Source organism: Leptosomus discolor, chromosome Z (assembly GCF_034619465.1).
Source record: "Leptosomus discolor isolate bLepDis1 chromosome Z, bLepDis1.hap2, whole genome shotgun sequence".
NCBI classification, from domain to species: Eukaryota; Metazoa; Chordata; class Aves; order Leptosomiformes; family Leptosomidae; genus Leptosomus; species Leptosomus discolor.
Genome location: NC_141419.1, coordinates 11,530,963 through 11,557,684, shown reverse-complemented (window position 1 = coordinate 11,557,684; position 26,722 = coordinate 11,530,963). Strand labels below are relative to the sequence as shown.

The following is a 26,722-nucleotide window of genomic DNA, read 5'->3' as shown; positions in this document are numbered from 1 at the left end:
CAGGTGGATGCTGTATTCACAGAGCTAAACTGTTTTTGCTGTCCACCCCAGCTTAGGTGTCTCTAAAAAGCACTGCCCTCTGTAGTGGTCAGCTTGTTTAACTTTGAAAAATTAGGCCTGAGGGAGAATACTACTGCTTGCATGAATTCATGATAGTGCAAACCACGAGGAGAGGGACATCCTGTTTAACCTGAGAGGCTTCCAGGAGAAGGAAAAATACATATAAATTGACCGTGAGTAAGTGCAGGCTGGAAACTAGGAGGAGGCTCTTAACTAGCAGAGGAGTGTTATTTTGAGACAGCTTACTGTTTGGAAACAGCGGTACAAAAATACTCTTTCTCATACAGAAATGTACAGTTTTGTAAATCATCTGGTTTTATTCATTTGTAGTTTGGTGTTGATGACTTTGGTTGAATATCCAGGTGCTGATTTCCTTCAAGTTAATTGCTAGGTAATTGTCTTAGTGTTACAAAGGAATTGCAGTATCCTTTACTGCAATTCATTAACTGAGTAGATGACTGTCAGGTGGGAACTCTGTCAAAGATCGTTTTGCTCTTTGACAGAAATGGATTAATTTTTTTTTTTAATCTTTTACTTTTTCATTCTGTCAGAGGAGCTTTGTGAGTCATAGGCTCACTCTAGTTTTGAACATGGTACAGAACTATCACACACAAATTAACAAAAATAGCAGCCTGCTACATGAGTGACTTAAGTCACTTGTTATCCCTTAGTTAAATCATTTTGGGTCAAGACTGATCACCTTGACAAGTACAATGAAGAAGCATTATGTTATAATCTCGGTGCAGAACCAAAAGGCAGAGAACAAAGATTGTTTGAAAAGGGGTATTTTAAATCATACAAGCTCTGTAGAAAGTGCTCGGAACAATTGGTATCAAAAGGAATACATCCAATATGTATTTTTTGATATTCCAAAAGGGAATGACTTACTCTAATATATGGTATTTTGCTTATTAAAAAGTATATTTTTCTTATTAAAATAATAGGTTCATTATTCCAGCAGATTACCCACTACAGTTAAAAACTAAGCAAAGTACAGAAGACGTAAAGCAGTTAGGTCTAAGGAACCATTTATTTGGAAGGTGGTTTTTTTGTACATTTTACTAGCTGCCTCAGATATTGTGGAGGAAAGGTCTATTCAGTGGCCTGTGCTCAGTGTATTTCTACTAAATTGCACTGCTTTGTGTTTTAAGCTGTTAATTGCTAAAGTAGCCAGTGTTTGTCAGAACAGCATAGCTAAACTACAATCTTTTCTTCCAACATTTCGAAGTATGGTCTGCCATTTGTTTTTTGTGTTACAATCCAATTCGCATTTATATCTTCTGCCCAAGATGCAAGATAACAATTGTATGAAAATAATGTATGAATGTTTCTTTGCCTCTTTTACCTTCTTAACCTTTTTTTTGTCTAAAGCAGTGTAATGCCACTAATTATAATGAATTCCTAACTGAGTGATTACTTCAGCCATATTGCTGTTTTACTTCTTCAACAAAAGTCAATATCCATGAAAAGTATGCATTTTTAGCTAATATTTGGACTCTGCATTGTTCTGCTTGGAAAACTGTTGACATAGTGAGATACTTCTCTTTTTTAACATAAAAAAATTTACTTTCCTTGGGATACAGGAAAGGGATAGAAATTATAGTTTATTTAATTACAGTTGCAAGCCAACCTTTGGTCATAGTGCTAAAAACATGTTTCCAGGACTCAATCAGTCTGCTTTTGTGTTTTCATCCCTTTATCTCTAGCCTGGCAGTCCTTGACTTATACATAAGCCTCAGAGAATAAAAGGTGGTAAAGCCTCTTCACCCAGATATGTGTTGTATTTTGCTTGTTGTAAGTAGAAGCATTTGCTCAAGTTTTAAGAAAAGTACTGCTGGTACTGTTTGAGCTAGCTGGTGCTACAGAGTTATTTGCACAAACATTTCTTGTGTTTATCCCTAATGGAAGGCAGCTATTGCACATGTATTTCAATTGTGTTTAACCCACTCCAGACAATGGCATTTGTTTTAACAGTGTCAGAATTCTGCAAATGGCAGCCTATGTTAAGCTGTGGGGTAACCTCTTAATGATTGAATGGTTACGTGGCCGTGGTTAGATTTTAATTCCCAGCAGAAGACTGATGAACCCAACATAAAATACTAAAAGTGCGTTTTTTCCTTTAGATAACGAAATGCATCTCATAATTGTTTTTAGTACAGTTATCGTCCAGTTGTTCACTCTTATTCTTTTATTTCATGGTGTGGTAACATTGTCTATCTGTCAACATACAGCCTCTGCCTTTATAAGGATATTTTTATAGTAAAGAGACTGCATAAGAGTTATCCGATACCATACATGTATTTTTGTTGTAAATGCAATGTCTAGGTTTATGCCAAATCATTTGATGTACTTTAACTTCCTTCCCCACCCCATCTTCTCATTTTATATACATAAAATCAGTGTACACAGTCCACAAATTGCTATTACTAACAAGTCAATGGGCTGTCAAAACAGTAGTATTCCTTGTAAAGGAAAGGAAAAATCATCAGTTACTGCGGGTGTCCAGTGAGTAAATTGAACCTTTCTTTATGTGAACACTTTAATACTTTAAAGAAGTCTGCTTGTAGAACTATTTCTTCTGTAAAAAAATTCACAGAAGACAGAGCTAAAAGTTTCTGAGTTGTGTTTTAATTTTAAATGCCATGTTGAAATTGTTTATCAGCGTTCATTGCAGTCAGAGTTGGAATACCTTTGTTCGTTAGATGATGCATGTCTACTTATCCAGCCAAGGTATAGTCCTTGAACATTTGGCATGTCTGTGGAAAATACCTTTTATGTGCCTGGTCTGCTGTTAGGCAATGGGAGAAGTGCTTACTCCTTTCTGTTCAGTATTGTTATCTTATGTGATGGGGTGTAATATTGCTGCATGTCTGACAGTCTGAAGACAGTAAATGCCTCTTGAGTGTATGTTTGTACACTTGATAAAAATTCTGGCTTTACTGAAATCAGAAGGTAATGTCTCTATTTTATGGAGGAAAATCTCCACGCTCGGTTACAAAACTGGTATCTAATGTTGCATGGCAATTAGTCTGGGGAACAATTTTAAACAATAAACACTAAGTCACTCCATAGTTTTTTGAGATATGGATGTAGTGGATAATAGGTCGTCTGCAAAAAGTTTAAAGCTAGTTTTGTGACTGGCAGTGTTAAAGGGTCGCTTCTTTTGAGTGAATATTAAATGTCCAAGATACCTTTCCTGAGTCTCTGGAATGGTAACTTGAGTGTATATATCACTTCCAGCAGAAGACTTCTCTTTTTATTATTATTAAATTATTTTTGTTTAATTCCAATATGCATGTATTAATTTTTTTCCCTGCAGATTTCATTTCTGGCCTCTGCTTACATGAGCCAACATCTCTCAGAGGAAAGCTGCTCTGCCCTTGCATCAGTTACCCATTACCTTTACCTCTGCCAGTTCAGCTGGATGCTTATTCAGGTTGGTCTCTTAGTATTTTTCACCCCTTCCCCAAAACCTCTGTAGAAGTAATTGATACTTAGACTGTGTTTATATTATATCGTATTATACATATCTCTGGAATTTTCTGCTACTAGTCTTCATTAAACCTAGAGTGTCCCAGCTCCATGGATAAATGTTTGAATGAAATACAGACTTTTTCCACTAATATCCATTGCAACTGTATAAGAATTTCCAGATCTCGCTTCATCCTATAGAAGTTACTGTCTCAAAACACTTGAAGAACTATTTTTATTAGAGTTAATAGCTTTTCTAAGCATCACTTGTTTGGGCTTTTGGAACAGTCTCATACAGGTGAAATGCAAGTGTAAACTATACTAATTTTTTAAGTCAGTAGCATTTTAGTCATTAGACTTGTATAACATGACAAACATACCTTAGTAAGTTTGCATTAAAATAAGAAGTATATACATTCATAAATATTGCCAGCATTTTCATAGAATCATAGAATCATTTAGGTTGGAAAAGACTCTTAATATTATTGAGCCCAACAGCTAACCCAGCACTGTCAAGACCACCACTAAACCATGTCCCCAGGCACCACCTCTACACATCTTTTAAACACCTCGTGGGATGGTGACTCCACCACTGCTCTGAGCAGCCTGTTCCAGTGCTTGACAACCCTTTCAGTGAAGAAATTTTTCCTAATGTCCCATCTAAATCTCCCCTGGCGCAACTTGAGGCCGTTTCCTCTTGTCCTGTCCCTTGTTACTTGGGAGGAGAGACCAACCCCCACCTCACTACAACCGCCTTTCAGGCAGCTGTAGAGAGCGATGAGGTCTCCCCTCAGCCTCCTCTTCTCCAGGCTGAACAGCCCCAGTTCCCTCAGTCGCTCCTCACAAGACCTGTTCTCCAGACCCTTCACCAGCTTCGTTGCTCTTTTGACACATGATAGAACAGTAAATGGTGTAAACACCAATTGAACTAATGGGGGAGATCAAACTTCTTAGGGAAAATTACCAATTGTAAGTTAGTCGAACTAACAAGCTGTGAGGTTATTTGGAAAATACATTATCGTGCCCACATCTAGACATGTATATTTAGCACTAATGTGTGAATTATGCCATTTATTTGTCTGTTATTTTAATAGTATATGTCTATAGCATATTTATTACAGCACACAGCTTTATATATATACGACTTCATACAATACCATACAAATCCTCCATGTTGTCATACCAAACCAAGAACTGCAAATTAGACTATATCTAAACACAACTTTCTCTCCTAGTAACATTCATGTGGTATCTGGAATTTTCCTGTGATTATGTCAGGCTCACTTTAATTGAGAACCCTAGCAGCCTCTCTAACAGCAACACTGTACTTGTTGGTCTTGGCAAGCTACAAGTAGACAGTCTGTCATGTACACTGCTGCTGCAGCAGCTTGTAAAAATCGAGCAGAGAGATCTAAACTGCTCTATCTCTAGTGATACTAATACTCTCTTTATTCTTGTTGTTTTTCCTGAATTTATAGTTAGCAATATTAAATATTCTCTCCAGTGGATGTCACTTTCTGCTGACTCATTACATAAATTTTTCTGCTGTACTACTTCTTCACCTAGCTTAGCTTGTGACTTTCTCTTAAGTTAACCAACCTAAATTATTTTATGAGCTGTAAATCATATTCTTCTTGACACCTGCTCATTCACTTCATTCCTAAGACAGTTCAGATCTCTTGAACATTTACTGTTTTGGATAGACAAAGTAATGCTTTTAAGTTGCTATTTTGCTGGGATATCTCGTGTTTTGCTTGGTGTTTGATAGTGTTTCGTCTTCCTGTCCTGCACATAGAATCATAGAACTGTTTCGTTTGGAAGAGACTTTCAAGGCCATCATGTCCAACCTTTGTCGTAGCTCTACCAACATTACATTACATTAAGTTTTGAAAGGACTCCTGTTTTGAATGTTGGCTTTTCCAAGGATTAATCACTTATAATGACAAAAAATTGTATGACTGTTAACAGTTGGTCATTTTTATGGCTATAGTTGAAATCCATTGTTATTTTCGTTGGAGTAGAGTTTGGCCAGATCCTGAGAACTTGCATGTCCTGTTGCATTTAGTGGAACCTCAGGTTTGTGTTTGTCATGAAGACTCTTCATGCAACTTTGAGGGGACAGAGGTGCATGAGAGGGAATCCTTCATAGCCTACTGAGTGATGAGCTGAGAAGAGCTGCCATGAGTAAAACTCAGTGTGAGGTGGATTGTCCCTTTCCGTAGGACCAGGACTTCAGCTGTGAATAATTCCTGAAGTTTGAAAGACACAAAAGGAAAGAAATAATCTGAAATGTACATCAACAGAGTCCTCAGCCACAATTTACTCCTCTTGATTGAGAATAGGTCTTGAATTTGTATTTCTCATTGCAGAGCAAGGAAGCAATGCCAGGGCACTAAAGGAGTGCTGGGGACATCTCTGTGCTTGAACTGGTTTTCATGACAATATTAGCAAGGGAAATTTTCCAAGGGAAAAACAGACTGATCTGGGAAGTCTAGATGCTACTGCTGTCTAAATGGCAGATTTAAATGTCTGGGAAATGAATGTTCATATTCCTCAGCATGGTATACTTAATACGCATCTTGATTTGGAAGGCAGAATTAATAATGTATTTATACTTAAATGGGACTTAAATACCTCTGTCTGGGAAACAGCAAATATATGCAAACAGATTCTGTATCACTCATGCAGTCACTCTGCCCTCTGTGAGACTGTATAGCGTAATGCATATGCTTGATCGCTGACTCATTTCATACAAATCTGCTAATGTCAATCTTGATCACTGCATATAGAAGTAGGTGAATGTGATAATCAAGTACAAGCAGCATGCAGATGTGTGCAGATCTGAACTGGAACTGAAACATCCAGAAAATCCAGACAATTTTAAGTGATCAAAAGGTGGTGGTGCAACATTTCCAGACAATAAAATTCTAGAGGAAAACAGAGATTTAACAGTACAGTTGGACCTGTACAGATTCAGACATTTTCACTTTCTACACTCTAGGACCACTTCTTTACCTTTTTGACCTAATCTTTCCATCTTCTGCATATTGCTAGGTATAGTAATTATACTTAGCTTTTTATCATATTTTAATAGTGGATAAAACAACAAAATCTGTAGCTTTGTATTCTATTTTTTTTTTCCATTTTTAGCTTCTTGTATTTGTAGGCTTACAATTGATATCAACATTTGTACTACACGCATAGCTACTACCCACATATTGACTGAAATGCAGTTATGGAAAGGACCTCAGAGATCACCTGGCCCATTTTCAGAGTCGGAACAAAGCCCATATCAAATCATCCTTGCCTGTCCGATTCTTCCTGTCCCTTTGTATTGCCTTGTTTCTTGGCTTTTATAGGGAGATTTTTGTAAGATGCAGAATGTTGAAAACATTACCTGATTTTTTAAGGATGAGGGTTTCTTGACTGCAGAGGAAAGGAGTAAGGAAGGTGCAAATGGCTCTTTGTGCCCACAGAGCAAGCTTAGCCTGAAACATTCGCCTTATACTAATGTCTGAAATTCATAAGTCTTCATCCTGACAGATGTCCCTTCATACAAAGGTATGTTGCTACAGCATAAACCTGTATTTTCAAATGCAGTCTGCGCTTTTATCTTAGGACCACACATGAAGGATGCCTTTCTGTGTTCTGTTGTACTTCCCATGGAAAATCTGTAGTATGACAACCATTTATCAGGAAAAATAGTTTTCTCCTTTTAGCATTTTCTACATTGTCACCAAAAAAAAAGTTACAAAAAAAAAGTTAAAAGCTGTCTCTTGAGGAAAAAATTAAAATTGTGCTGTTTTCAATTGCCAATTCTGAAATAAAGTGAAATTATGGAAAGGTGGACTTTTTGTACTTTTTCGAGTCCTTGATACAGTGGAATAAATCAACAACAAAACTGGCAGTTCAATAAGCAAACCAGAGTGAATGTCATGAGCTTGCTGTCACCCATACCTGAATCCTTCTCTTTGGTGGATTTAATGGCTTCTTACATTTTCTATAAATTTATTTGAGATTTGTAAGACAAGTACTTGTCTTACAATAAGTTTAATGCTTATTTTTAAGAATGGTTTATGGACTGCTTAACAGCTTTGAGAAAGGAATTATATGAAAGCATGCAACCATTCTGAAAATGAAAGCTGTGGCCATTCCTAAAAAGAAGGAAGAAGTTAAGTAGAAGTTTTCCCACTGAGTTGGGAAAGACTTAATTTAAAGCATTTTGCAGCTAATATTTACCGTATATCCACAGATTATCACTAAAGATAAATGAATGAATAAATATAGAAATAAACAAAAGCACCCCAGTTTTGGGAAAGTAATTTCAATTAATTGCCTCATTCTAAAGAAAAACTGCTTTACTGAAGTTTGCATTGTCTCATTAGAGTGTTATTTGAATTCATAATTGTTTTGCATTCTACATCAGAACAATCACAACTTGTACATTTGTTCTATCACCTGAGCAGCTGGGAAATGGACTGTATGTTTTATTCTTCTGTAGAACTGGTTATTGTTGCAGCATGGCCACAGGAAAGGATTTGCTAAAATTAGCTCCACTATTTGTATTTCATTGATTAAGTTTTAGAACATCAAAAGGGGTTGAAGACAAGAACTTATGATTATCAAGATAGAAATGTCACTGTGCAGGAAATGGTGAACTGTCCGAACCTGCTCACACCATTGCAGCAGCATTCGTGTTAAAATGTTCTTCTGTGATAAATTAGGTGAGATAGGTAAATACGGCTACACAAACACAGAGCAAGGACATGAGGTACAATTTCTTGGATGACTGTGAACAATATTTACCAGATTGTCAGAATTAGTATAACCAACAATCCCTGAGCATAATGGCATAAATCAGTTCAAGGATTTTTCTGGCTGGAAATGCTCGCAGTGAGGCACAGCCTACTCAGGACTACAAGGGCATGTAATTTGAAGAATGTTTATTGGCATAAGGTGACAAACAGAATCTTGAATATGTTTTCAACACCATGTAAAAGTTAAGAGAGAAAAGGACATTATAAGTGACCAACAAAAACTTTCCACAAACTGTGGATTTTTTTCCAAATACCATTTTCATCTGTTTAGTGTTTTCTTCCCATGAATGTCTGACAATGGAATTAATAGTTTTTCTGTGTTCTTTCAACCTAAGTAGGACAGTTACAATTATATGATAGGATTTTTCCTGTGTTCTTTTAAGGAAAATAAACTTTGATTATGTTCGCATAGCACCAATCACCAAATGGAAATAAGAAAGACTATAATAATTACTATGTAATTAGCATAATTACATACACTGAACATATTTATAAAATGTCATTCTCTAAGGGAGCATTTTAAATGCTTACTAAACTAATAATTTTTTTAAACAAGTTGTTAGCATATGCAACGTGCTTTATGATTCATGATAGGAAGTATTGTATATTCATGCTATATAAATCACAGAAAAAAATCTGTAATGATAATTAACTGATAAGACTTACATAAGGAATCCACAAACTACTAATTAAGTAGTTGATTGTGAAAATGCAGTCTGCCTCAACAAACTGGTAGACAAACCCTTGACTGAGGGGAATCTGCAAAATCTCACAAACACAAATAATCACTTTGCAATTGTCTTGTCACTGTATATGGATTTTACCTATGCCAACAATAGACAGCTGGAAATTAGGCATGTAAATCATCATTATTGTATGAAATCTCCATGTAGACAATGGAGAGAGATGAGTATGACTGTGTGAGTATCAATGAGTGCCTGAAGATTTCTATCCTCTCTCCATTGACTGACAAGACAGGCTAGAGGCAGAAGCTAGAATTAGATACCCTCTAGACAGAAATTAATCCCTGATTCACCCCATATGAAAGGCCAGAAATAATTATATAACATGCAGAGCTGTAGCTGGTATAGTATGTTTGAAGTGGAGTTAGTGAAGAAATATTTTGCAAAACATATTTTTATTATGGATAGTTTAGGTGTTTAGTAGAAATAGTAAGATGTGTGTAGATGAGCATTGAAAAAGCTCAGCACATAGGAAAGTGTTTGTACTATTAAACTCTTAAAGAAAATGCAAAGATCCAAGCAAAACTCTAAGTATTTCATTTTACTTGAAGGGTTTTCTTACTCATACTACCAGTTCTTTCAAGAGATTTCAACTGTTCCACTTCTTCACTTTGAGTCATAGGTGGTTTTAAATTCTTATTTATGCCATTTGATGATGGTTTGATCATAAGAAGGCACAGACTGTTGTAGAGATGCATGTGAATTTACATTCACTTATTTGCATTTTTTTCTGAAACTCCTACACAAATATTACACAGAATCACAGAACCATTGAAGTTGCAGGGGCATCTTGAGACTGTCTAGTCCAACACTCTGGCTCTAGCAGGGTCAGCTAGGATAGGTTGCCCTGAACCATGTTCAGATAGGTTTTGACTGTCTCTAAGGACAGAGACTCCACAATGTGTCTGGACAGCTTGGCTCAGTGTTTGACCACCTCCACAGTAAAAAAGCTTTTTCTTGTGTCCAGATGGAATTTCCTATATACTAATTTGTGCCCATTGCCTCTCTTCCTGCCATTGGGCACTACGGGGGAGAGTCTGGCTCCTTTTTTGTCACTCCTTCCCATCGGGTATTTATGCACATGGATAAGATCCTCCTAAGCCTCCTCTTCTCCAGGCTGAACGATCCCAGCTCCTCAGCCTCTCCTCATAGGAAAGATGCAACTTCATGGCCTTTTGCTGGACTCACTCAATGTCTTTGTTGTACTGGTTGTTAAAACTGGACTAAAACAGTTTTAGTTTATACTTATTGAAGGAAGTTAGTGCATTTCCTACAAGAAGATATATAGAGCTGAACAATAGTATAAAAAGTTTCAGTACAGATCAGATTTAGCAATATTATATGTCAGTCTTTTCCGTGAAGGTATGGAAATCGAAGAAGAAAGCTACTTTTGCACCACAAAGCTATTTTTGCACTGCATAAACATAGTTTTCTACTAAACAGGGTGTCCCCTCTCTGATAGTCCAATGCCAAATCTAACAGTTATATAAATAAGCATATTTCTTTTATAATCAGTCTCTTTTGATTACATAAGAGAAGCAAATGAGAACAAAATATTTATGTTGAGAAATGTTTATATACACACATATGCTGGGACAGAAATATGCTGGTTTATGACTTTCAGAGTGATTTGGCTTTTGGGATAGCTAATCATCCACCAAGTCTACTGATTAACATTCTGCATTATTCTTCAGGCTGTTAATTTCTGGTACGTCCTGGTGATGAATGATGAACACACAGAGCGGCGCTATCTGCTTTACTTCCTTCTGAGTTGGGGGCTTCCAGCTTTTGTTGTGATCCTGCTTTTAATTATCCTGAGAGGAATCTATCATCACAGCACAGCACAGATTTATGGCCTTGTCTACAGTGATCTGTAAGTTTTTCTTTAATAAAAGCATGAGCTAGCTATTGTACTCTTATATTGTTTTATAATTAATTTGCTTGTAGGTAGAGAGGGGGATATGCATAGAGCCAAATGCAGTAAGGGGCGGGGGGATTCCTCATTTGGTGGAAATGAAACAAGTGGGTCACCCATATGCAATGCAGCACTTGCCATTCAACTGGGCTTTGCTCCAGTTTCTCCACAACTCCATGCTGGGCTGAGCATTGGAAGAGCCAGCTCGAGCATGTCTGCTTTGTCGGTAAATTATTTATTCTTTTCTGAGACTGTGCAATTCCAGGGTAAAGGATAAAAATGGCTACTGCTGCAGAAGTGAGCGGAAGAGCATCTTTTTCTTCCATTTCATTTCTGTATTTAAAAATCTCAACACCAAACAAAGCCTTAAACCCCTGTCTCTCAGGTGATTAAATGTATTCTCTGCTAAACGATGTTACTACATTAACATGTCAAATATATTTCCTGAAGTGTTTCTCTTGGAATATCGAATGTGTTATATTCCAAACTGTTCCAAATTTGAGCATTGCTGTAATGCCAATAATTAACACAGCCCTTTTAAAGCTGTAAATAACCTCAGAAAGCTGTCTTAATTTAAAAAATACATCTTCGTAGAACCTGAGTCATTTAAGTGGAAAGATACATAGATAAATATGTTTGCTCTCCTTCCCTACCTCTTTTACTCTGTCCCCTTTTCTGGCAAAGCTAATCTATGATAATAGCTATTCTAGGATATGAGGCTATTATGCTTATTCGCTTTGTGTCATAATTATATGCTTCATGTGCAGGAAAGAGTAAACACAACTTCTTTTAAAATAATAGAAGAATGTACAAATTGTTTTTATGAAAACTTCTTATGAGGGTGCTTTCAGAGTAGACCCAAAACAGGAGAATACCTATCTGTCTTTAATAAGAGGAAGATACAGTGTGCATCATTCCATTATAATTGAACACAAATCAGTACAGTGATTTTTTTTTCATACAAGAGGAATTACCGTGAGAAGTAGCGACTGGAATTCGATGTCTGTGTGCTTGAGTATATGCGTGTGACCTTATAAATATATCTATGTATGCATACAGAGCATGATAAAGAGGGATACCTGATTTAGATCCAAATGAGCTACACTGGGTATGACAAGCTGTCTAGCAGTGTTAGCCAGGGTTTGGTACCACACTGATAGGCACCAGCTCTCAACTCAGAAGAGTATCTGAAGTCCACCACAGAAGACGATTTCTGATATTCACACTGCATCAGGGAGTGCTGCGTAGTTCTATACCAGCCGATACATGTAGATATTTCTTTGCAGAACGTGGCAAACAAGAGTGTTGTATTTTTCTTCATGGTAAAGTGCTTCTCTGTGCATAGTAAACACATGAAATGTGTATAGCATAATCAAGTCGTCTGATTGCAATCAGACAGTGGGCTGATGTTATCTTTATACAGTGAACCACAGTTTCACAGTTCCTTTCTTTTGATGTCCGTGTCTCATTCTTTCAAAAACAAGGAAAAATCCCTAAGTTCTGATAAAATTATTAAGTATAAGAAAATTAATCAGTCCAACTCATTTTCCCAAATTAAATCTAAGACTTTTCCAGCATCTTACTAAAGTGGGCAAGTGCCAGAAATCATGCCAAACTTAGTGAGTGTGCAGCTTATTCCATCTCAGTCAATGTGAAGACTGTAAGGAGATACCTGAAAGGATTTTCATAAATAGCATCGATGCTAGTTCCTAATTTGAAGAGCACTTTAAAAGTTGCTCATATTTATACAAAGAGGACTTTCAAAGCCAGCATGTAGGAAAGAGTACTCATTGAACTGCATCTCCAGACCAGGATGTAGTAGTGGAAAAAGTAACAAGGAGATTTCCAAAGTCAAGGTCATTATGTACTAACTTCAGAATCAGCCTCAGAAATAATTTGGGATGAATGGTGTGCTGCTAAGGAGCTCATTTCATGTGAGAGCTGGAAGACTACTTAAAGTAGTAAAAGCAGTGAAGCCTGATATCTTGCCTCTCTCCTAAGTGATCACTCCTTCAGGCAACTCATTTTTGCATTACTGTGGTGTCTGACCAACTGTTTTGTCCTTAATCAGAATGCCATGGGCACCATTAATAGCTAACAGGGTGGCTATGCTGAAAGAACTTCATTTTATGCTTGTACTGAACAAAAAATTATTTGAGCTATGTTGGATTTTGTGCTTCAAAAGAAGTGTTATGACAGAGTCTTCCTTCAGGTATGACAAATTCTACACACAAATGCATATCTTTCTACAATAACTCCCATAATGATGGCTGAGGCATTAGTGGTTTTTAGTGATAAGAGGCAGGTGTCAGCTCCGTTCAGCTGGCTAATAACTGAAATTCGAATTAAGCTCTGAACTAGATGGTTTAAAATCACTCTAAAAAAAAAGAAAAAGTATATTATCCTTCTGTATTTCTGAGGGTTTATGTCATACAGACAATTTTCCTACCCCTGTTTGAATTTTTTACAATCTCTGTCTAAAATATCTCTGTTTAAAATATATTTTAAGGACATAAATTCTACCATTTAGGTATGTGCTGTTTTAAAAAAGTATTTTGTCATTTCTTTTTACATTGAATGTCACCATGATTTTGTGTTGTGACACAAAGTAGAGACCTCAGGATAACCTTTCTTTTCCATTTGTTTTTTTTGTAGCGTTTATTTTTTCCTTATCTCACATCTCGTTGTCTTTTTCAGGGTTATAAAACAAACCCATAATTTGTGGTTTTTTACAGGATTTGTTGATGCTTTTGCACACTTTAACACCCTTCTCCTTTTGGGAAGACTTTCTCTTGATGAATAAGAAAAACTTGTGAACAGATGAGTTCACAGGAAAAGAGTTCAGCTTAAAAATCAAATTCCAAAGCTCACTGTGGTTCCCAGACTTCAGACAATTCAACATTTGGTGTTGTCCTGGTATATACATCCAGCCAGTCATGGCCTTATTTCTCTTTTAGCTAATGTTCTCGAAGTGAGTTTAATCTTAGCAATGTGTTTAAACTGAATAATATATTTCTAATAGGTCTCTTAAAGTACAAAGACACAGTTCACCTGGTATGGTGGAAAACATATGGAGCCAGACTGAAGCTGTAGATATTAGCAGAGGGAGGTTTAAGATGCAATGGAGAGGTGAAGAGAGGAATGTGAAGAATTAATATGAAACTAGTTCACACCAGTTTCATCCTGGTCTCATTGGTGGTTACTTTGAGAAAAATGTCAGCTATATATCTGCCATGTATCTTTAGAGGGGTTGCATCACGGGGGATTTAGAGGCTGCAAACAGTTCTGGAAACCAATGCAGACATAGATATAAACCCTCAAACTGGTTTTATGACTTAAGACTAGCAAAAATTCGGTCATCAATTATGGAGGAAGATGGGTTTGGGTTCATGACACCTTGTAAGTCCCTTACACTTACAAAAGAAAGAACGAAGCAAAAGAACTTCTGAAATAGGAATCCTTGACAATAAAGTAGTTTTCTAATTTCATATATTTATGAAAAATTTAGTTGTCATGCTTACATACTTGTAAAAATTTCAGTACCCTTTCAAGTCAGTGGAACCACTCCCATTTGCAGGATTTTGCCTTAACTCATCCCTTTCTGAGATTGGAGGCAAGAACTATTTAATTACAAGTATGGGGTTTTGTTCACAAACATGACTTTAAAGCTTAATTATGCTGCCTTCACTGGACTGTACCCAAGAGATTGTCCAGAGCTATAATAAATGTTATAAAAATAATGTACTACTTTAAAATTGGCCAGAATCACAGCTCAGAGGAGCTTGAACTTTTAACTCACTTGCGTGGTTTGAAAACTCTTACCTACAATAGCATTAAAATGTGTTTTTTATAAACTCGAGAAGTACTCTTGTTGCATCTTTAAGCTTTGAGTCACACTAGACCTTCTTCTTGAAACTGAACACCCCTAAGGAGGCCAAAGGACTGTTTTTACTAGAGTATAAACTAAAACAAGTAACCTTTGAAAAGGAGAAAACTAGAAGTGATTAGACACGACAGAAGGCAAATTTAAAAGTTTATAAACAAATATGTCCCTGCCCACTGTGTCCTTACAAAAGCTGGTCAAGCTGGTTTTCAAGCACGGCTTTTGGCAAGCTTTATCCTCCCTTTTTTGATTGAAGCAAACCTTATTGTTTCCTCTACTTCCCAGAATAGCTTTTTTGGTCATTTCTGAGACATGGCTGTCTGCTTCTTGCACTTTTAAGAGCTCTTTTCCCTCTGCCAATCCCTGCAGTTTCTGGAAGTGTCTCTTTTTCAGAAGGATCATTTATTTGCCCAAGGGAAGAATGATCTCCTCTCTCAGGATATCCCACCTGATTAATTCATTTTCCTCTTTAAAATCCTCTGTGGCAAACAAACTGAACAAACACAATACTTTAAAGTTATAGAAGTATCTGTGTATTTGGTTTCAGTGACAATGATATGATAACAACTCACAGCAGAAAAAGGCTAGCCTAAAGGCTAAGATTACAAATATATGTTCTGTGTATCATATCATCTGCCCTGGTATCTATGAGAAATAATGAAAAATGATTGTCCAGCGAAATTCCTTTCTAGAAAAAAACCCAAACACTTGTATCTTCTCTACAGTCTAGCCAAAGGCAGAGGTTTTTCCACCAAAGTCACTGGAACTGTGACTTTGCAGCCAGATCGAGGGCAGAGGAGAACACAAGGCTACGGAAGGCTGGAAGTGATGAGCTTTTTTCTGTGACTAAGAGTTACAGCTCTTCCTGTTGCTCACATTGCAGTTTCTCCAAATTAAACTTTTACACATGGGCACAGAACAGGGCACAAACTAATTTCCAGGAGCAATGGCCAACATTTGGAAAAGAAACTTCATGGAAAATGCGTTCTAGTACCAGGTACATAGCAATGGGTCAAGGGTGTTTTGTGTATCCTCTCATGAGAAGGACTTGGATTTCAGACAAAACAAGCAGTGCAGGTGCTGTCTGAATGCTCGGTTTCCTTGTGCGAGTCATGCCCTGCTGGGTTGTAATCCAAACTAGTGATAAAATAGAAGCACAGAGGCAACTAGTGCTCTAAGATATTGTCTCAACTGTCAGTTTGTTAAACACCTGTATGTTGAGAGTTTTATGATGCACAAAAATAGAGATACTCTATTCTTCCGAAGATGCACTTGTGTGGCGAAGCACAAATGGTAGCAGGTTATCACGGTTTGCATAACTTCCGAGTGTAGTGAGGGAGTGGAAAGCTTCAAAGAAGCAGAAACCTGTAAATGATTACTTGTTTATTTAGTGTTACACAAAGTGCATAGAAGTTGCATGTGATGAGAACTTATAGAATGGTTTGGGCTGGAAGGACCTCAAAGATCATCTAGTTCCACCCCCCAAGCCAATGCAGGGACACATCCCACTAGACCAGATTGCTCAAGGCTCCATCCAACCTGGTCTTGAACACTTCCAGGGATGGGACACCCACAACTTCCTTAGGCAACCTGTTCCAGTTTCTCACCATGCTCAGGATGAAGAACTTCTTCCTTGTATCTGGTTTAAACCTGCCCTCTCCTGTCTTCCAGCTGTTACCCCTCATCCTGTTGCTGCAGGCCCTTGTAAAAAGTCCCTCCTCAGCTTTCTTGTAGGCCCCCTTCAGGTACTGGAAGGCCACTAGGCCGCTAGAAGTTCTCCCTGGAGCCTTCTCCAGGCTGAACAAGCCCAGCTTTCTCAGCCTGTCCTCGCAGGGGAGGTGTTCCAACCCACTGACCATCTTGGTAGCTCTCCTCTGGACTTGCTCCAGCAGCTCCATGTCTGTCTTGTGTTGGGGGCACCTTGCCAGATCTGCATGTTTGAATGATAAGGACCATCAAAGATTTCTTAAATAAATAAGTTTTAACTCATACGGATAGGTGGGAGGATGGGGACAATCTAGGCTGAACAAAAACTTAAGACATGATAATTTGTGATGTGTTGTCCAAGTACTTCTCCAAGATTAATTTATTTTGATGCTGTTGTGAGGATAAAATCTTCCTGAAGCAGGTTTCCAGACACTACTTTTTGTTAAGTTTTATTTCAAGGGCTACAGCCCTGCATGTTCTAATTATTTGCTGCCTGCACTTGCAAGGAGGACGCCATAAACCTTAATCATTTGTTACGGACAGACCCTTGCTTTCTGTCTGACTGAACACTTGCCAGGCTGGTGCAGTGACACTTAACCCAGTCAGACAAAATACTGGGCACTCCTTTGGGTCTCACCAAGTTGCATGACTGTTTCACTGCTGGCACACATTCTGGGCACAGATCCCTGGCTTGCTAGCTGTTGCCTAAAATGGAGCCCTGCTTTCTTAAACCCAAGGACTTGTGCCACTACCAGCAACAGGAATTTTTTAGCTGAAGTGAGCTAATTTCTGTCCAAGTATTTGGATGAACTCTCATGTCCCCCTTCCCATATTACTTCAAAAGCGCTGAATTCAGTCCTAAGTGCTTAGAACAACATGCTTGAAACAGCAGAATTTTACAGGCAGGAATAGCTGAGAAAATAGCTAAGGATAGCCAGAAAAAGCATTCAGGATTTTAACTGAACTGCCGGACATGCTGAGAGGAAGTTTGTCTGACGAATGGATGTGGAATTCCCATCCCCCAATGCCTGAGCCTTGCTTTATGTTCTGCATGGACTTGCAAGTGTCGCCCCCTGTGGCCCTCTCCCTCCAGCCTGTGCTTCCTGTTATCTCAGTTTATCCACTTCCCTTCTCCTCAGTTCACTGGCAAATCATCTAGGATTTCAAAGCTTTTGCAGACCACTGTTGCTAGAGCTCAGCGCAGAATGGTGCTTGGACATTGGGAAGGGAGGCCGAATGCTGCACGAACCACCCAGCTGAAAGAGGGCGGGGAAAACAGCCTGCATTTTTCACTGGCTGATTTCTCAGCCTTCTCTGTTTTGCCCTTCTCAGCAGGGCAAAATAGCCCATGCTGAGCTCTGTGCTACTGTAAAATAAATATTTCTGAAGAACCAGAGCTGCTTGGGTTATGCCTACACTGCGCCACAATAGCCATTCCCATACGTACACTGGGCAAATTAGCCTACTGCCCTGACCTACAGCAACAGTTAAGAGAGTGCAAGGTTCGGCCTTTTTGTATTCTGTACTGGTGCTTTATTTTCTAAACTCCTCCATTATTTCCAGCGAAGCTGCCTAATGTGCTACCCACTGGCAAAGATTATTTAAAAATATCTCACTGGTAAACGTGATGGCTTTAATTACCTTTTATTTATCCCTCATTACCAACATATGTTTTCAGTGGAGGAAAATAGTTGGGGGAGGGGACGGGGGTTGAGTGCTTTTTATATCTTGGCAAATATTTACTGTTAATGTTAAGCAAATGTTAGCACATCAGAAACAGACATAATCGCTGCGTTGTGCTTTTAAAACATTAAAATAAAGAAAAATAAAAGCTGGATTATTTGGGTGACGGAATTTTGAAAAGCAACTAGAAAAAAATACTTGTTATTAAGGTAAAATTCACAAGCACAGTTAAGTTCTGACAAATAAAGGTAGTTTTAAAGGGTTGCAAGGATAGGTTGTTATAGGTGAAATTTGCACCCTCAAGTGACCTTGGGGCCTGATCCTTTAAACAGGTTCAGATGAGGAGATTTCTGTGCCTAAGCAAAACTCCAGAGACTTCTCTGAAGCCTGCGTAGTACTATGGCAAGAGTAACAGCGAACATCTATGGACGAAGGCTTGCATCCCTGCCACTGACAGCTTCTAAAAGCTTCATATTTCCTTTCAGGTTGTGTAAGAAATTAGCAAGGTAGTCCCTCCTACTTTATGATCTTCAATCAGCAGAATACCACCTACTGCTACTAAAAAAGCTTGTTCTTGGTTTATCTGTTTTCCAATAGTTTAGAAAAGCCTTCATCTGATATGCTATAATATAGCAGGAAATGCTAAAATAAGCAACAGTCGGATCAGTACCAGCAACCAGCTCCAACTACTTCATTGACTTGACATGGTTCGTAATAAGTATATACATTTAACATCTTCTATTTGATCTTCTTAAAAAGAGTAAAAAAAAAAATGAGTTGTTTTTTTAACTTCACAACAGGACCATTCTGCAATAGGTCGATTTTGTGCTCACATTTTAGTTGTGTGAAGTACATGGACATTGGCTGTGTTTAGTGCAGTGAGCTTGCTTTGGAAGGCAAACTCTTGTCTGCGCTATGTAATAGCACCAGTAATTAAAAGTGTATCTCACCGAACTGTGCTAAGGTGCATCTGAGAAAAAGGAACACAGCTTTAGCAGATTGATTTATATTAGTAATATTAAATGTAATTGTCAGGATGGCTTATACAGAACCAGTTTGTGAAATAGACAGGCTGCAACAGGAGCGGTTGTAGCATGTGCTTATCTTGGGCATTTATGTTACAATGAAAATGCAGATTAAAAAAAGCGTGCATACTAAATAATACTGTTTTGAAGCAGAAAAAAGCCTTTTGCATGACCTTTTGTTATTCTTCATGCCAAAGGGCAGGACTGTGAACATCAGCCTCTTTTATGTTTGACAGTTTTCATATGGAAGCACCTCCTTTTTCAGCTAGATTTATATTAAAATCCCTGCTTTAAAGAATGGAAAGTGAGCTAATCAGGAGTGTCTGCCCTAAAAGCTAGTACAAGGAAAACATTTTCTTCCATGTGAGAAACTGTAACAAATCTTGAGCAATAAATAGCCAAAAAATAACAGGTCATTGTTTCAAAGCCATTGATAATGGCTGATACACATGAGGAAGAAAACTTAGATGTAATTGGGAACAAGATAATTAACTGAAATCAGACACATAACTCCTTATATAATTTTAAAATTGCAGTGTTAGCTATAATGCTGCTCTAAGAGATTTTAAGCAGGTTTCTACCAGCTTATTTTCCTTGTCAAATGCTGAAGGCTACGGGTCTTCTGGGACTTCTGGGACAATCTGCCTGGGGACTCCAGAACTTCCAGTGTCTTGGAAGTCTAAAGAGTGTTAATGCAGTGCTTCTGCTAGGTCCTTGCTGCTTCTCCTTTGGTAATTGGTGCTTCCTTAGTATTTACTTTCACAGAAGGGGGGAAAAAAGTAGGTGTAAAATTTTTCAGAGAAATTTCCAGAGGATGGTTCAATGAGAATACCGAAGCACAGTGTGCCTTGTTATTAAACAGCAGCAGATGACATTTTGGGTTCTCATTATAGAAAAACATTGCTTAGGCATTTCATTTTTCCCCTTTTCCCAGCTGTTTAGCCCTACAGTAACAGCAGCAGTAGAGAAAAACAAGGAAATTTTTTTTTTGCTTTATTATGCAATAGGTCTGGTTTATTGACAGGACTGTTGTTGCAGACACTGGCTCAAACTGAATCTTCTGAAGATCCTGTTCTTTGCAGTTTCAAAGCAGCGTCTTGGCACTTCTTCATTCTTTGTTCGTGGTGGACTGGATTTTCCCCAATGTTTTCTATCATTGATAGTTAGTCTGAGTACCTCTGTTAATGAATATGGTGCTACTCATAATGAATTTTGACATGTGAATAAAGGTGATAGGGTCAAATTTCTAGCAGAAATTCCCACTGATGTAGAGCTGTCTTTCAAAAAACTGCTGGGACAATCTTTCCAAATGTAAACAAGAATGATCAAGCCTTGGCTTGATATCTGGCAGTTTTAAGTTCTGCTGCTTTCTGACTTTACATTTCTTAACCAAAATGGTCTGTGTTTTTGCCTTCTTCTCCTCTTCCCCTCACTCTGTTTTCATTTGCTGCATAGAGGAAAGAAACTAAAAGCAAACTAAATAATGCCAAATGGTTGACTGTGACATTATCATTCTATAAAATCTGGAAAAACTGTTATTAAACATTTTGCATTTCATTTGAAATTTGTATCCAACAAAATAATTAATTTCCCCATGTTGAATTATATATTAAATAAAAGGTATGGGCCTGTCTCTGAGCTAATCTGCATGAGATATAAACTGATGTAAATTCATCAGACACAAATGCAGCAGTATGGGCAGTAAGAGGTTTCTCAGGTTGTTCGTATCCTCACCATCCCTCTGAGGTGACAGAGGCCAAGTACAGCACTGAATCAAAGGGGGTCAGTCTGTCTGTGTTGTGCTTTGGGCGGTAGTGTTTGGTTACAGAAGTCTCAAAATGTGCTTGTGTGAGTGACTTGTTTCATGACTGTACTGGACACTTTGGGGCAGCTTTTATGGTTCCTCTGAGATTTGCTTGCTTTGACCCATAAGCAGATGATCTTCAGTGTTCCACAGAAAACCCCCTATTTCCTTTTGAGGAAAAGTGATTAAACAAAAGCAAAAGTAACATCATGGTGTAATCTTTGAGCTGCAGCTATAAGGAAAGCAGTCACCTTCATAAACTTTTTCCAAAATAATACCATAGGTATATACAACATTTCTCAATCAACTGTTTTGCTAAAATTATAGGGTGAAAAGGTTTATTTCCCTGATTCCAGTTCTTGCGCGTCATCTTTTAGGTAAGTAGGGCAGATGGAATCAGGAACCTTTTGCATTTTGAGATCAAAATTTGTGTAATTGTCACCATGGATCAAGACCACATCTAAATGGGATAACCTGTGAAACGGCTGGTGGAATATCGTGAGCATGCATTTATGAAGATCTTGCATGACATACAGAGAATAAGATTTCTTGCAAAGGTGCACAGAAGTGTAAGATGAATTTGTAGCTCCAATGAGAAAGGTATTTTTGAGGCAAAGGCTCAGTGTTTGTTTAGGAGCTATTCAAGGCCTTTGCTAGATACCCCGTCTTCCCCAGGGAGCTGCGCTGTCTTCGGGATGCTCAGCTGCAAGAAGTCGCTTATCTCAAAGTCCGTTTGTGCAGCATGCCGCTGCTGGCTGACAAAGCACAGCCTCGTAAAACCCCGTTACTAAACAGCTGGTGGGGCTGGTAACACTCAGCCTTCAACAAGCGGCAGTTTGTCATCGTGGGGCTAACAGATGTGGAAGCGGTGCCAACCATGCCCTTTGCTGGAGGTGGCTGTGGGACCACTGCCGGAGGGGACCCGAGCTCCTCGGGCATTGCCCTCAGCTTTTGCTCAGCAAGCCAAGAGCCGAGCTTTGCTGGGCGGCCTCGCAGGCAGCTGTTTCACCATCTGGGAAAGGCAGATGCAGCGCTTTCAATAAGGGGCACGGAGGGCGCAGACTTGCTGCTCTGCAGGCTCACAAATTTAGGTTTTTGAGACTGCTTGTGAGGAAACAAACTGGTACTTCCTCCAGAGCAGTATCACCGCGAATTTCCGCTCCACGCGGTGTCCTGCACACGCTGTACTGAGAGCTGCGTCTGTTTGCAAAGCAGGGGAGGGGGAAAAAAGCCCTAAACAAACACTACTCTATGTATTGCAAAAGCCTGTGTTAACATGCAGAGCTGGAGATTCTCCGTCTGTGTTGTTTCGAGGTGAGAATCAAGACAAGGTTTTAAAAAAATCTCCCTAACACCAGGAAGGGCTGCCTGCGGTTCACTTATTGGCACGCACATTTATTTATATTAGTGTTCTTTGTTTATCAGTAACAGCACTGACATTAGCTTATGGTGGAAGTTCAGCAAACACTGTATTGTTTAAGTTAAAAAAAAAGAGAGAAATCTTTATAAGTGCTGCTGCATTTTCTTTCATTTCTAATTTGCTTTACCTGACATTTTCTTAGCTTTCTTAAATATCTTACTGGTAGAAAGCCTACTTATTTTTAGCCAATTTACTTTGTAAATTAGAAAAAGGATTTTTTTCAGAACAGGAAGCAACAGGAACTGACATTTAATAGCTTCAGAAACAGACCATGCAGAGAGAAGTGTAATATTTACAATTGTTCCGTCTGTCATCTGAAATTTCAGAGGTGCTTTTAGATAACAGATTGTTCTTTGTGACTGGAACACACTAATATTAGAAAAATTTTGCTTTGTAAAATGTAACTCCAGCAGAGTGCCACTTTTTAAAAACTGTAATCATCATGCACCTTTTAATTTCAACACAGTCAGTATTTAGGAACCACTTGCTTGGACTCAATTTTCACAGCTGCCTACATGTTTTTATGGAAAGAAATAGGCAAAATATTTATAGTAAGAGCATGTGCGTATGTAAATATCACTTTAAAATCTTAAAATCATAATCACATGAAATCTTAAACTGTCTAGTTAGAAATTTCCAGTGTGTAACAAATACATTTTCAAGTTTTTTTCTAATAAAACCATAATTTGAGCTGTTTTATAATGCTGTGTTGCAGCTTGATTTAAGAAAATCAGAGTTCAGCTTAAGATTTGATACAGACCATGTAATTAGGCCAACATGGGTTAAGCATGCCGTTTGTTTGCGAGTCATTTAAAAAAAAAAAAGTGGCAGGGATTTTCCAAAGAATATAGGAGAGTGGGTGGGCAACCACATCCTGCCAAGGCGATGCCAGCGGGATGTGGGCTGTGTCATGCCTCTTTGAAAGCTCCAGCCACACCCTTTGACTCAGTTATAAACCATTGCTGCCTTCGTCTTACCATAAGGCCGTTTATTGGAGTTACCTGATGCAAATATAAATCAGATAGCTCTCTCCTGGCTATTTTGAGCTACTCTCTTGTTGCAGAGCAGACAAAAAAAAAAAAAAAATCTATTTCCTGAGAGGAACCTCTGGCTAAAAGAAACCCTTGCATATCGGAGAGTCATCAAAATCTGAAGCCATGCCACATTTCGGCCTCCGCCGCTTGAACAACCGCTCAGGCCTGCCAAGTGTAATTCAGAGTACCCTGAGGCAGCTGTAATTTATGCTGACCAGTGTGAAATTGTTCTTCCCTGCTCAGTCCTGTAGAAAAATCAGCCTAGTTGTAGGGAAGGTCCTTGCTCACTGTGCTCATACGAAGCTTTCTGAAGCACTGAGTCAGGAGAGTGGACATATGGTGTCTTCCTGAGTCACGATACCACTGTGCTTGCCTTCCAGTGTTTGATTTAGCCAAGCCGTGTCACTTCGTCTTTTAAAACTTGCTGTGGGCCCAAGGTTGTTGTGAACAATAAGCCTTTAGAAATGCAGAATGTATCTGACCATTAACGCTCAGCTTCAGTACAGCTGCCATGGCCTTCTGAGCCTTATTTTTATCAGGGTGTCCATGACCTTCTGTAGCAATGCTGGAAGCCAGACTTTTGTTTTTATCAGATCATGTTTTTACACTTTTTGATGAGGGATGCATAGCATTTAGAGAAACAATATTATCAAACATTATTATCACTGGCATCACCAAAATTATATAACAATACTGTATTTTTAAAAGAATGGAAGTGGTTGCTTCCTTTTAATGCACGACATAATGCAGCTACAGCACATTATTTTATTGTGACTTTTTTTGTTGTTTTAATAGTGGCTGGAGATTTCTACTTCAGACAAAGATGCTTAAACTCTGCTCTCAGTTTCTCAAACAGCACAGACATAAGCATTCACTTTCTCTGGCTGGGAAATTAAGACATCCAAATTTGCAAAAAGACCAGTTTATGTTTGGGGCTTCATTTGTATATTTTCTTATTTTAACTACTGAAATATGAATATCACAGTATGAACTTAGCGTAATGAATCAGTATTTCAATACACTTTATTAGCTGATTTTAATTTACATATGAACACTGTAATAAGACTGTAAGGAGGTACATTCTCCTGATCATCTTTGGTTTTTCTGTAGAAGCTGGATCTTACTACTATAAGTCAATACAAAGGAAAAAAAAATACTAGCGTATCGGCCTCAAATTCCAAATGTTCATGCCAAATAAAAGAGCTCCAAGTACTGATGCCTGGCCCAAAGTTTAAGCGACACAGACTGGTTCTCTTTTACATTTGTTTGAACTCTCTCCTGCAGCCAAAACTACATAGAACTTGGTCCTTTAGCTGCTCTGTTCTCTGCAAAGAGTCTTCATAGCATCAAAATGTATTGCTTTGTGTGTTTTTCCTTTTTTCAATTCAGAGTATTTGAAACAGCAACCAGGAGGGTATTTTTATAACACAAAACTAAGGGTATGTGTGGTGTGTCCTTGCGGGTGCGCATGGGCGTTTTCAAGACCTGTATTGGGACTGGGTGAGATGAAGCTAATTTTTCCCCTTAGCAGCCCTCAAAGTACTGTGCTGTGTATTGGTAGCTGGAAAGGTGCTGGCAACACCACCAGTGTTTTGGGCACTGCTGAGCAGGGCTCATGCAGCATTGAGGGTGTCTCTGCAACATTCCTCTCTCACCCGGTAGGCTGGAGTTGGGCAAGGCATTAGGAGGTGACGTGGCCAGGACAGCTGATCCAAACTGACCAAAGGGATATTCCAGACCCTACAATATCTGCTCAGCAATAAAAGCCAAGAGAAAGGAGGAGAGGGGCATTTGTTCCTACAACATTTGTCTTCTGGAGCAACCACTACCCATACTGAAGCCCTGCTTCCTGGGAAGTGGCTGGACATCGCCTGCTGATAGGAAGTAGGAATAAATCTCATGTTTTCCTTTGCTTTCATGTCAACCTTTGCTTTTGCTTTATTAAACTGCCTTTATCTTGACCCCTGAGTTTTTTCCATCTTATTTTCTCACACTGCCCTGAGCTGTTGAGGAGGGGAATGATAGAGCGGCTTGGTGGGCACCTGGGGGCCAACCCACCAGAGAACCCTAAGGCCTGGAGTAGGGTTGGAGTAGCATGGTTAGACTGTAGAGGATGGAAGGAGTCAAATCTGATGTAGATTCATCAATAATGACTATTTTGACTCAGTCTGCCTCTGCCTGGACATTGTTTTGAAAATACCTATTTCGAGCAATGTAGAACAGCGTTAGGCGTTTTGGATGGTAAGAGGGTCCATGCTTGACCATAGATCCCTATATCTTCATTTGCCAGTGTGGATGTCCCCCACTAAGTCAGTATTGATAGAGGTTCTTGTTTTTCCTTTTCACTTACCCAAGCAAACATATTGTGCCAACATTGGACCAACATTTGGTTGAAAAATGTTGTTTCAAGTGGTATTCACACATAAATGCATCCATCAAGACAGAGAGACCTGATTGTCTAAGCACTGGCAGCTGTAATCCTCTGTATTATACTTTTTGACCTGGCACAGACATTCTCAAAAGCATTGTAAAAATTATTTTACATCGCTAAGTTTTCTCTCTATACTATGAATTGGAAATTATAATCTTTATAGCCTATACTTAATATATAAGTATAGATGATAGAAGCATTACTCAATATGATCGTTTGCTTCCATGTTATTCCTCAGAGCACACCTGAAACCCAGGGTTGCTGTCTGAAGGCTTAGGAAAAAAAGTGAATGCTTGGGATGCTTCCATAACTACAGCATTGAAATGCACTTTGCCCTCTGCAAAAGAAAAAAAAAATCTTTGCTAATGGGTTGTTTTAGAGTTCCTTTGTTTGTGTCTTATGCGTATCTCTAGAGAGAGATTGTCTAACCAGTAGCAGGATGCAAGACATATTAGCAGTGACAATAAAGTTTTTGGTAAACGTCATTTTGGGTACTGGATAAAGTAAACACTACATTGTTAGACTGGAGCTGTATGCATGGTTTTCATCTTTGGGCATTGGAAGGATTACTTTTCCTATTATGCAATTGGATTGTGTAATATTTTAGTTAATTATGGATATAAATGAGCTTGCTTGTTATCAGAGGCATAGGCAGGCAACATCCCAGTAAAATACCAAGTAGGGTGTACCTGAAATACAGGCTAGGCATGTTGTCTGGATGTGTGCAGG

The 26,722-nt window shown here is 38.5% G+C and overlaps 1 protein-coding gene across 1 annotated transcript in view; it reads left to right on the top strand.

Annotated features, from left to right (window-relative positions):
- ADGRV1 (adhesion G protein-coupled receptor V1) overlaps positions 1–26,722 on the top strand; it is a 269,894-nt gene that overhangs the window by 179,980 nt on the left and 63,192 nt on the right. Inside the window, exons 86-87 of the mRNA XM_086480034.1 lie at positions 3,380–3,496; positions 10,786–10,964. Coding sequence (XP_086336160.1) covers positions 3,380–3,496; positions 10,786–10,964 — 296 coding nt within the window. The remainder of the gene's footprint in view (positions 1–3,379; positions 3,497–10,785; positions 10,965–26,722) is intronic.